General features: G+C 31.1%; 1 protein-coding gene across 1 annotated transcript in view; it reads left to right on the top strand.

The window, feature by feature from the left end:
• Positions 1-13,364, top strand: part of LOC129217148 (WD repeat-containing protein 89-like) — a 45,481-nt gene that overhangs the window by 8,926 nt on the left and 23,191 nt on the right. Inside the window, exons 4-7 of the mRNA XM_054851409.1 lie at positions 5,263-5,347; positions 5,432-5,478; positions 8,218-8,329; positions 13,192-13,255. Of these exons, the coding sequence (XP_054707384.1) occupies positions 5,263-5,347; positions 5,432-5,478; positions 8,218-8,329; positions 13,192-13,255 (308 nt within the window). The remainder of the gene's footprint in view (positions 1-5,262; positions 5,348-5,431; positions 5,479-8,217; positions 8,330-13,191; positions 13,256-13,364) is intronic.

Genomic DNA, 13,364 nt, shown 5'->3' with positions numbered 1-13,364 from the left:
TACTTCAATAGATTTTATCTTTTTTGATATTTTCTCAGAAAAAAACATTCAGATTTATATTCATATCGGATTCTAGTAAATATGACCTATTTCTCTTTATTTTGATAGTAAATTTTTTAATTTTCAACTATGTTTTTACTGCAGAAATCGCAAAAAACTTTTAGAGGTTTTTAATTAATATCTTCGTTAATTAATGTCATCTAAAAATGCACCCTAGCTAAGAATACTCTCTATCAAGTCTCTTTTCGAACATTTTTCTCTCTCAAAATCAGTCCATCCGTTTAGGTGCTAGAGTGCCACAGACAGATACAGATACACGGACACGTCAAACTTATCACCCCTTTCCATTTTTTGTCGGGGGTTAAATATATTAGGGAATGAAGAAAATCGCTGCACATATATACTCAGAAACAATGAACTTTCATGTATAAAATTAAACTGTGAAAAATCACTATAATTTAAACAGCTATTGCTTTTTTAAAAAGCAATATTTTTAAAGTGAAAAATTAAAATCAGAAATATCTCTTATTCTTCTCAAATTTTAAACATAACTACGCATGTCTGTCAAAAACAGCCATTCAATATAAAAATTTCCTTCAAAATAATATCAAACATAAAGGGGTCATAAAGGGACTTTAAGTTCGAAAAACCATGTTGTGGTTTCAGTTGGCTTGGAACGACTTTTAATTAATGTGATTGATTTGTAGTGTAAAATATAGTTGAATATTTTTTCAGAATAAGGAATCCTTATGTGTTCATAAAAATGATCAATTTTCACAATCATCAAAAACCCAACCTTGTATTTAAGTCATGAGTGGTGGCAAGGGGATTATATTTTAAAATTCTGAAAATTGTTTTTTATGATAATAATTAAATAAGGGAGAATGGAATTCATTTTAAGTGATTAAAATGAATTCTTGATGATAAATTACTTTTAACCACAAAGTATATACCAAAAAATATTAAGTCTCATGTTCATAGTCTCAGCTACTTTTAAATAAGTGAAATTTAATTTATAATGACTAATTACAAAAGCCTGGCGATAAGTGAAAAACTAATTTGCTGAAATATTTTTACGAAAATGGAAATATATCTCAGAATTTGCTTTAAAATAAAATAAATTCAAAAATAAAGCAACGAATTTTATTTGTCTTAAATCGAGTCCGACCCTCCATCCCATCGTAGCGACTTGGAGTTCGGAAATTGTCGGTGCTCCATTATACGGCCGATGATGTCGACATGTCGCCCTCAATAACTAAATTCTCATTAATGTACAATTACATATCATGTATTTCATTTTAGTATCCATTTTGTTGTCAGAACCGTCATTTCGCTCAACGTATTTTTATCTGGTATTTTGCTCAGTCGGCCATATATTTTAAGTCCAACCGCCTCGAATATGAATTGATTGATATCCGATTCGAGCTATCGCAACTTAGTCGGATCGGATCCAACACCCCCTTTGAGCATGATCGGTTGGGTCAGCTAGATCCGACCCATCGGAGGCAGTTCTGCTTTGCGCATGCACCAAAACTTGTCGGTGCTTCATTACGGATCTGATGGTCGGGTCTGTAACACCTGCCAAAATTTTATTGTGGAGGCCCCGGGGCAGTAGCCCCGCCTGCCCTCCCCTTAAATCCGGCCCTGATGGCGAGAGACAGGTTTCGAGAAATTTTGATATTTTTACGATCAAAAAACAATTGGATCAGAACATTTGAAAATGGACAAATTTTGTCTAATTTCAAAAATTTGAGACATGTTTACTGAAAATTCTATCAGTTGTTATAAACCCGTAGCCTACATTACAGTTGATGAACAACTCTTACCCACTAAAGCCAGATGCAAGTTTACACAATACATGCCAAATAAACCTGACAAATTTGGGATAAAATTCTGGATTGCCGCAGATGCCGACACAAAGTACATAGTGAATGGTTTTCCATATCTAGGTAAAGATAAGAATTGTCCTACAAATCAGAATCTTTGCGAATATGTTGTCCTGAATTTAATCAAACCGTTTGAAAATAAAGGAAGAAATGTCACCATGGACAGTTATTTTACAACTGTGAACCTAGCAAAAATTTTAAAAGAAAAAAAGAAAAGTTGAATTGGAACAGTAAAACGAAATCGTAGAGAAACGCCTACAATTGTAAAAAAATTGAAGACACCCTTGCATGAAACAACATTACTAAAGCACGATGACATCACCATGGGAAGCAAAAGAAAAATGTCATACTACTTAGCTCATTGCATCCAACTGTTCATATTGACACTAATACTAAGAAAATGTTACCAGAGGTGGTATCATTTTATAACTCTACAAAATGTGGTGTGGATGTCGTAGACCAAATGGCTCGAAAGTACACCGTAAAAGCTGGTTCTAGGAGATGGCCTGTTCATGTCTTTTACAATATCCTTGACCTTGTGGGAATAAATTCTTGGATTTTGTATAAACAAGCCACAGGAAAGAACAGTTCAGGAAAAGAGTTTCTTCAGCAGCTCATCAAAGAACTGAGACAGGGTGGCGACAGATTAGGGAGATCAGGGAAAAGTCAAGGATCTTTATTAATCAGGGAAATATCAGGGAACTTTGAAAAAATTACAAAAAATCAGGGAAAATTGATTTTATGCAGAAATTTTTTTTTTTGCTTTACAAAATTAAGTACTCTTAATTCCTTAAGTATTTTCCGCCAATTATCTGTTCAAAAAAAAAAAAAAAAAGTAAAATTAATGAGGTGCGATTATACACTGCCGCATATTTGCATCTTTTTCCCTCAATGTCAAAGTATTGAATCTTACCATAGGATGAACTTCCTAAGATTGCTTCTGTGTTTGTTAGGTTGTTTATTTTACCTAGCTTAAAATTTCCTTTTATGCTTTCAATGCCATGTAAAATAAACAACCATACAGGGAAAGAGGAAGCCTTCATTAAAGCCTTAGCTCCTTTGCCTTTATTCCGTTGTCTAGAAGTAATTAGCGTACTGTAATCACGATTTCAAGAAGAAAGCTTTGGTTTTTGAATTAATACTATAAAAGCGTAAAAGTTATTACTTCTTCGCGTTTTTAATTTAATTACCAAAATTGAACTTCAATATAAAAAAAACTTTGTTTTTTGCCCTTATATTATTTGTTGTCACCGCAGATTATAAAGGTTTTCTTTTCTTCAGACTTAAGTGATTCTTTAATTTTATAACCAAGTTGTATTCTTCTTTTATTTATTTCGAAATTAACTAATTCTTTTTGATTTTTTTTCTTACATTTCAAAGTTGTTTCTTACAAAAGCAATCTAAGATTTTTTTCGTTGCATACTGAAATCATTTGAAATAGAATTAACTTGTGTACTTAAGTAAATATCTTTATTTTTTATTGTTAAAATGCTGTATTCATTCATTAAAAACCTAGGTTCTTGATTAGAGAAAAGCTCCCTATGAATGGATGTCAAATGGTTTCATCAGTTTTGCATAAATACATCAATTAGTATTTATAAGAATAACTACGTTACTTCTATTCTTTCACTATTACTTGTTGCAACAACTATTATGCTGTTTGAAACCTTAGTTCAAAATAATTTCAATTACTTTTTAGTTCTATTATAAATACACGTATGTTTTTAAGAGTAATTTTAAAAGTTTCTTAAAATTCTTATGTTAAGTGGTTTCTGGAAGTAAAGTTTTTTTTTTTAATTTTCTCGAATCTTTCCATTGTAGAAAAATTTAATATACTGTTTTGTAGGGGCTTTTTTCCCCAAAAAATTGACTCGATATGTTTTTTTTTAACCATTTTAATAAAAAAGTAGCATCTTTTTAAAATATATCTCGAGTTCAACAATTTTACACAACTTAAAACGTTTAAAATACTGCATTTTATACAAACATACAATGGATTCAAGTAGAGAAAAGAAAGAAAACCATTATTATTGGTAACGTAAATCAGGGAAATTTGGTGAACTTAATCAGGGAAAAGTCAGGGAACTTTTTTTCACATTTCCCGTCGCCACCCTGTGAGAGCAACATACATTTTAACAAAACGTAAAAGAACATATCCAGACATATTGCAAAGCCGAAATTTAGCCACACTGACATCCAGATCCGAAAAAAAATATGTCAGTAGTTCCAAAGAGAGTGTGTTGTCAAGTCCTAAAATGCAATAATAAAACTGTTGACAACTGTTTTGACTATAAAAAAACCAATATGTGGCAGGTGCACTAAGTGTATAAAAAGGAGCTGTGTTAATTGCATGTAACACACGAAGAATGTATCCATATTGCTGCTAAGAACTTTGTCATTTTAATTTAAGCATTTTTTGTAGATTTATTCAAAAAAAAATAAGCAAGCAATACAATTAAAATAAACCACGGAATGTTTCCTTCTTCCTAAAATTACAGAATTTTCTTTAAAATATTACTATTTTTAACATGTGCTAAAAAATTTACACTACAAAGTGAAATGAAGAAATGATTAAAGTTAATGGGAGAGAATTTTATATCTTACTATTATATTGTATAATCTTAGTATTACTCTTGCTCATCAAAAATATTTTTTTACTTCTTTCTAAGCATCAAAGAACCCATTTTAAGCTTTTGGTCAAATTGACCCCTGCCCACGGTTTTAGGTATGCGGAAATTTCTGCGGTTCTAGTGTTAAATAATTATATAAGCTATTGACTCAATATATTCTATTATGCTAAGTTACACTTTTTTTTAAAATATTTTAAATGATATTATTAGTATGTTCTCTATTTTGTGTCACTGAGCAAAATGTCTGTTTGATAAATTGGATATATATGTTCTCTATTTTGTATCACTGAGCAAAATGTCTGTTTGATAAATTTGAGTCAAGGACCTGGCCAGAGAAATTTCGGTCCATTTAGGGACCCTTCACAAAATTTCTGGCTTGTAATTCTAGTACTATGTGATGTGTCAGATATTTATCTTTATGAGAAAAGATCTTTGTTTTTCTAAAATGTTATTGCTCCTAAATGAAATAGCAATGCTATATTTTTGCAAAAGTATTTTTGTTGCAATTCTGAACAGAAAATAACATCAATTAATGAAAATAAAAAATGTATTGTTATACAATTCAAAAGCTATTTTTTTATAACCAAAGATAACAAGAAAATTTTTTTAAAAATATCTCCTGTAAGAAATAGCATGTGGACAATTTTTTTTTTTTGCTCCTACTCATGCTTTTGTTCACAAGTATTGTTATTTTTAGTTTTGTACTATGAATTTCTTCACACTATATTAAGCACAATAATTTATAGGTCACCAGAAGACAATCACGGGTTTAAAATTTAGTTCTGGAAGTCCCAATCTCCTATTGTCAAGTTCTTTAGATGGCAATGTTAAGTAAGTTTCATTTTTCTTGAATAACATTTTTTTTTTGTTTTTAGCTATTTTCCTAAAAATAATATTAACTCCTTAATCTTTTAGTGCATGGGATATCAGAGATCAGAACGGTCTTGTCCTTACTTTTACAGGTTAGTTTTTCAAACTAAATTATCTTAAATCCATTGCATTACTGTGTAGTTACACTTCTTTTTTAAAAAAATGATATTATTAGTATGCTCTCTATTATGTGTCACTGAGCAAAATGTCTGTTTGATAAATTGGAGTCAAGGACCTGGCCAGAGAGCATTTCGGTCCATTTAAGGACCCTTCACAAAATTCCTAGCTTGTAATTCCAGTACTATGTGATGTGTCAGTTATTTATCTTTATGAGAAAAGATCTTTGTTTTTATAACTGCACCATGAATAGAATTTGTAGGACCATAGGGCTGTTTCTTGGTCATGAGTTAAAATCAAAAATATTAATATAGTGAAGCATCATTTATAACATTTTCTCTCTTTTATACGTTTTTATCATTTATAGGTTTTTTAAATTGTTCCCTGAAGAGTCCAATACATATTAACGCATTTTCATTATACCTTTTTTCCTTTATACGCTTTTTTCATACAATCCCTTCATAAACATATATAAACAGTGCTTCACTGTGGTATTAAATTTATCGACACCGGTCCTATGTGCCCTGTGGTCCAACGAGCCCCAACTTTCCCTAAAGGCTATAGATAGAACACTCAATAAATTAACTAATTTAAAAAGAAACTGATTAAAAGCAGAAGATATATTCCATGGAGTGAGAAAGGTTTGTTTGTTTGGGAAAATTTTGGAGATTTATTCCTAACTCTGCACTAACTATTCTGTGGGTTGAAGTACAGAAAGTTTTCTAAAGCTTATTAACACACAAGATAACACAAGAAAGATTAGTGGCACAAAGACTGGAAGTCACACCCAAGGCATGGGTGAGAATCGAACCCACAATCTCTCGCTTAGAAGGCAAAACTTCTACCACAGAGCCGCATGAGAAAAGTACTTTTGGATTGATGAATTCAATAAAAAACAGTACAGTCAAAACTCGTTTAACACGAACTCGCTTAACGCATAATTTCACTTAGTGCTAAATAAATGCCATTTCCAGACAGATAAAGCTACAAATTAGTGTTTAATCAATCTCGTAACAGGAAGAGGCATTAAATACCGCATTAGACGAAGAGAATTTTAAGGTCGTCAAGAAAAAAGAAATCCTCGTACTTTTACATGAAATTACTTTCGTAAGTTGAAAGATCTGCATTTGAACACAAGCGACATGGATGGCAGCGAGAAAATTCCTCTCCTTGTGAAGGGAAATCGGAAAAACCCCGTTGCTTCAAGAAAGTATGAACTTTAGCTGAAGACTGCTTACAGTAAAAAAGCTTTTGTGAACAGTGAAATCTTCATCAAGTGGTTTGACAAACCTAGATTTAAAATTTCATCGTGAAAAAAAAAGTCTAATTCTGGGCACCTGTTCTGCCCATGCAGAGGTTTAAGGTCTAAACGTGATAAAGTATTTTTTTACCTGTCAACACTGCAGCAAAAATCCGGTCTTGCGATCAAGGAAATATCAGATGTTTGAAAATACATTGTTGTAGAGAAATGGTTCAAATAGCCTTTCCCTGTTTTGAATTACTTGTGTTTCTTACTTAAATTATAAATTTTAATGCATGAGTGCATATTTTTGTACAAATGTACTTAGGTTCCTATATTTTCTGAGACACAAGAACAAAAAAAATTGTCTGCTTACGCAAAATCTCTTAAACGTAGAAATCGGTTAACGTGAAATTACGGTTAACAAGAAATATTTTGCCGTCCCCCTCGAGTTCGTGTTAACAAGGTTTGACTGTAGTAATAATAAATAAAGTGACATTTAAAAAGTGCACAAACCTTTTTTTTTTTGAAATAATATATTTTTTCAAATCTTTCTAATTTATCAGTCATAAATTAACTGCAATATGATCAAACATTTAATTTCATAATTTAAAAAAAAAAAAAAAAAAAAACCTTGAAGCGTATTAAGAGTAAAAATATAATTTCAAACAGAAATGATTCTTTCCTTAGATTTACAAACAGTAATCTAAAAAATTAGAAAGTTAACAGACTGTTGAGCTCTTTTCTCATCAATTTCGATACTTGGATGTTCTTTTTATGAACATATTATGAACTCACTCATTAAGATTGCTATTTTTAAGACATAATTATTTAAAATTTTCCCTTGTTACCCCGATTCACAGAATTTTTATTTCCAGAAAGAAGAAATTTTATCCACATTAAAGTGCCTAGAAAGAGTAGTGTGCCGACCGGTGCTTTTTTCTCCGCAATTCTTGAAGACAAATTTTATGAAAACCGCTAGAGGGCAGTGTGGTCAGAGTGCACGTTTAATTTCGCGGTGTTTACATTAGTAGACATGGGATCCTTCCTAGGATCTAAATTTTGAATGTGTTTTACTTGAAGCTTAAAATGGTCCACTTGCATCCCTTTGCTTCTCACTGCCTCATAAAGCCTAGCAATATGCATATACATTGCAGTAAAATAATTATTTACAAAAATACAGCTGGAGAAATTAAATGTTTCTAAATTTGTAGCATTTTCTATGCTACGGCCAATGTTAAATTAAGGGGTCATTGAGTACCCTCTTAAAATTTTAGTAAGAAGCTAAAACTTTTACAGCATAATGCTATTAATAAGTCTAAAAAAAAAAGGGGGGGGGGGGTGTCCTGGAAGTTGAAAAAGTTTTTTGAACCACTCTAGTATATATGTTTATGTGTCTTCTGTTAATCTAAATATGCAAATATGTATATTAGTTATTTACTTTTTTTTTTTGAAAATTATTATTATTATTTAGAAAATAGTGATGGTGACCTGAAACCATTTTCAAGTTTTGACTTTAATTCAGATGAAAGAATTTTGTGTGGAGGAACAGAGCTTGTTAGAGAAGACGCATTTTTAATATTCTGGTATATTTTTCTTCTGATATATTTCTGTTAGTTTTAGTAATCTATATATAATTACTAATATGCTTAAAAATTATTTGATTCATGATGGTTTGAAAGTAGCTCTGTAATTTATTAACCATTGAATCTATGTTTTATAATATAAATTTGAAATTTCATTTTAACAAAAAAAATTTAGTGAGATTGGTAAGCTGTCTTATTTGCATTTATATTTCAAAGTTTGGTATATTTATGCAGTCTGATCTCAAATTTTAGTTTCTTTTGACAGACCTTATGTTTATTTTTCAAAATGTAATTTTTATTTCACTAGAGCCAATTAGTTTTGTTATGAAATTTTGAAATTTTTTTCATGCATTATTTTTTAAAAATTGTTTTTCATTTCCTGAATAGAAAAATTCATTGTATGTAAAACTATTATATGCTTGGCTACTGCAGCGCTTGCATGTGTTCATGTTTGAGGTGTAAAGCAATCTTTTTAGAAAAAAAAAGACTCCCATTTTTTGAAACTAAGAGCTTTAATTCCCAAAATTAAAATATGCATCAGCACATTATTCACGAGAGATTGTCTCAGTATTGCACTGTATATAACGATTGACTTAATAAATAAAGAAAAATCATATTTATATACTGAAAAATAGTTTCGTATTTTTGCTCAATATGCTTTGAGTTATGCAATAAAGTGAAATTAATGAGATACACTAAACCAAAAGCAGATTTTTGCCCAAATTATAGCAAAACACTAATTTAACACATGACTGAAGGGATTGAAGAAACACTGAAAATAGACCAAATATTGAATATGCAAATGGCAAATGAGATCAATTTTAAATATCTAAAATAAAAAAAATTCATTTAGCTTTTTTTTTTTAAAAAAAAGTGAATGAATTAAGGTTTTCTGTCTCTTCAAAATGATATCCTTTATTATTATTTTTTAAACTTTCTATTGTGGTTGATTTCAGAACTATTATGTTTGATAACAAATGTAAAGGTTAAGATCTAAAATAATTCATTTTAGTCACAGGAGTTTTAAAATATTAATTTTTTTTTATTTGATTAAATTAGATATAATTATTTATTTGTTTGCATGGCTAGGTAGCTGAACGTTTTGATTCATTTTTCTAGTAATTTGGTTACTCCTGCACTCAGAAGAGTGATGTAAATATTTTTTTTTTTTTTGTAAATTGACTGAAGTTTTTTTGAGAAACCAATTATTTAAGTTAAATTTATCTTAAAATCCAGGGCTGTTTATAATAAACATCTAGGACTCGACCAATGGCATTTTTTGGCCGATGGGCCGATGCCGACTGTTGGCCGATTGTTCAAAGATGGCCGATGGCCGATTGTTTTCCTCCAAATGGCCGATGGCCGATGCCATAGGCCGATGGCAAAAAAAAAAAAAAAAAAAAAAAATCCAACAGAAATAAATTGATAAGATTGTCAGGGATTTAAAGGATCATTAATTCTTTTCACTTTGCTTCCTTGCTCCAAATAAGGAATTGTAATCACAAAAAAAAAATCAGATTTCTACCTAAATTTCTATTTTATGATTACCCAATTTAAACTTCACAAGTTTTTTCGGCACATGTGTACATGCATATGTATCTAAGAACATATAGATGACCAAAATATCCATTTTGAACACCTCCTTAGTTAATTATCGCAAATTCTTTTGTGATGTCTTTATGCGCGAAAACTTGCATCACTCAAAAACGTTATGAAATAGTAAGTTGAAAACTCATACGCACGTAGTATGATCTAAGAGTTTGAGGACAAGTTGTATAAAACCTTACCCTGAATAGTTCACATTACCAAAGTACATATATCTACAAAATAGTCACCTTGAACGACTATGCACTTATGCCAACGTTCGTATAGCTTTTAGAAGGACTCCTGGAACACATTTGTCGCAACCTTCTGTAAGGCCTCTTGCGCTGCTGTTTTAACTTCATCGTGGGGAAGAAGTCGACTTTCATGTTGAGGATGCACTGTTCGATTGGTCAATACTCTGATATGACAAACATATAACATAACGTTTCGTCGGACTTGGCTCCGTGTGACTTTTGCCTGTTCTCAGCAAAAAAACATTTGCATGGGTGCCGCTTTCTTCCGTCAGGAGAAGATAAAACTGCATCGCAGAAGGTAGCGAAAAAGTGGCTTCCAGGAGTGTTTCTAAAAGTTATATGAACACTGGCAGAAATACATAGACCCTCAAGGTGACCTTTTGAAGGTGGATGTGCTTTGGTAATGTGAACTATTCTGGGTAAGGTGTGATAGTACAGCTTGTCCCTCGAACTTTTGGATCGTACTACGTACAAATCTGTACAGGGTGTAGTTATGCTTCTCCTTTTTTGACTGCTGTATGATGGAAGACAAAAAACAAGTCAAAAAAAAAAAGAAAGAAAGAAACAAAAACAACGAGACTGTTTAATAACCAATTGATTTGTTTTCTTTTTTAATTGAACATATAACTAAGATTTCAGTAATATTGTATTAATGTATGGATTTAGGTACACTAAAGATAGTTAAAAAACATTAAATTATGTTGTTTAATCATTCAAAAAAATAATAATAAGAATAAAACTATGAAACCGTCAACAAATTACGCAATTAAAGTGGAAAGAGTGCACGTAGACATTTTTTAGTCATCAAATTAAACAAAAAAGGTAACAGATAAATTACAATATTAAATCCTAACAGGAATATTTTATACTTATTTAAAGTTTATGAACAGAAAAGTTTGCATTTTTCATAAAAGCTGTAACAATGACACAAATTTTACGGAAAAAGAAATAGCCATGAAAAGAGCGAGGTTCTTAAAACGCAGCCAAAATAAACAAACTCAATATTTACACCAAGTTAATCACTAAATACATATACTACTTGATCTGATGTTTGCACACGTAATATTGAACAATTTGATTGTTTAATCTTTTTTGAAGCACTAGAAACAAGTTCAAATTAAATTTTTCAATTTAACAATAATTTTCTGAAATTTAAAAAAAAATGCATAAAAGAAAATCCTTGAAACTTTTCTACAACATAGTATTAAAAATATGATGAAAACAAAAATAACTTATTCATTGATTTCATATAAATACATAAAAATAGTTATTTACAACAGAAAAAAAAATCGATCGCTATTAATGATGCAAAAAAGATGGCTCATTACGGAATATAGGTGAAACAAGTATAAGAAATATGCAAAATGACATTTCTTGACCAAAATAAATTATGGTTAAATATTTAAGAAATGCTTGAAACCATGAGGGTGGGTTAGGGGGGTCAACCTCTGATTTTGGAGTAATTCACAACATTAAACTTTTGCCCCAACTTCGGCCCCCTTTTTATAGTACAGAACCGCTACCACCAACGCCTTGAAAGAGTTTCTGAATCTACTTCAGCACTTCCAAAAAAAAAAAATTCAAAAGTCCCTTTGAATTCCGAATTATGTCACCATTCAAAACGTCTTTAATCAATTTCTTACATTAATGCTCGAAATTCTTCCTAAACAATAGATAAATCTTGAAAAAAAAAATCTAATTTTATGAATGGTGTTAGTTTTAAACAACTCGGAAGTACAACTAGAATTTAATTTCAGAAATTGAGGGAGTGGGAGGAGGGGCACATAAGTGTTCTCGGAAATATAAAAAATAGTCGTAAAAAATAGAGTTCAAAATAATCATAAACATTGAGCAGAAAAACTCTTTTAATACTTGCACCCGAGCTTGTTTTGATGTGTAGTGGCGGATTTAAAATAGAGCAAATGTTGCAATTGCGCGAGAGGCTCCATAACCATAGGGGAACCGTAGGAATTACAAAAATGCCTATGATAAATGTTTTACAACTTCTGTGATAGAGAAATAGGGCCCCAGAATATATTTCAACGGGCCTCAAACTTGTAGCTCCGCCGAAGCGATACAGAAAAAAACTGCAATACTGTGATTCATATACAAATATCGAAAAATTAAAAATTACCGTCGGTTCAACGGGGATCTAACAAAATGAAACAAAACCGGTTTCGCTATCTCATATTTGTTTCCATGGTCTCCAATGCGGCAAAATATCACCAAATGATCATCAGTCTGAGACACTAAATTAGTTTTGCATTGAAATAAGTAATTAATAGCCACAAAAAATAAGTAAATAGGCTTTTTAGAACACCCGATCGAAAACAAAAAGGAAAGTGCACAACTGGAACATACACACACCCCACATGCGAAAATTTAGCATTCTACAGCTTACCATTTTTGAGTTATGACTTATGAGAGGTACATACGTACATCCAGCTGCAAGAAACAACGCAACAATTAACTTGTTCGGTACCTGAACGCAGTATTAAAAACTCTTTCAGGGGTGACTAAAATAGAAATTCATACTGAAATTTAAGTAAACAATTTTATACGAAAACGGTAACTCAATTTACTTTGTATTGAAAAGTAAAACAACAAAGGTCCATTTTTTTTTTTTTTCAAAAACATCGGCCAATTCCATGTTTCCTGCAAGTTAGCATCGGCCGCCGATGCCGATGGCTAAATTGTTGAACCATCGGCGCCGATGCATCGGCCAGGCCGATGCATCGGTCGAGTCCTATAAACATCTAAATAATATTTTAAAATAGATTATTCACGTATTATAAGCCAGAAAATACAGTATGTTATTTACATGAGCAAATAAAAATTATTCTAGCAAATGTTTTATTTTTTGGCTACATTAAAAATATATATTGTGTCTCATTTTTAAAAAGACTTCTGAAGTGACTCTCACTTTCCAAACATTGACTCTTACATCTAATGTTAGTGAGTCAGCCTAACTCATAGATTTTAAGTCTAGAGGTAAGTTCTGCTACTGATTCATGTTTGTTGCAGGGATGTGAGGTCAACAAAATGTCTTGGTGGATATTGGAACTCTCATACAGATGATATCACTCAAGTAAATGTTCAATTTATGAATTATTTCATTATCTTTTTCTATATATGACTTTATTTATAGTTTCCAAACACTTTTTTTGAAAACATCTTTTTTAGTTGTACTGAAAGGA

This window comes from Uloborus diversus, chromosome 2, assembly GCF_026930045.1.
Source record: "Uloborus diversus isolate 005 chromosome 2, Udiv.v.3.1, whole genome shotgun sequence".
Classification (NCBI taxonomy): Eukaryota; Metazoa; Arthropoda; class Arachnida; order Araneae; family Uloboridae; genus Uloborus; species Uloborus diversus.
The sequence above is the reverse complement of the archived record's forward strand: the minus strand, read 5'-3'. Positions and strand labels throughout refer to the sequence as shown.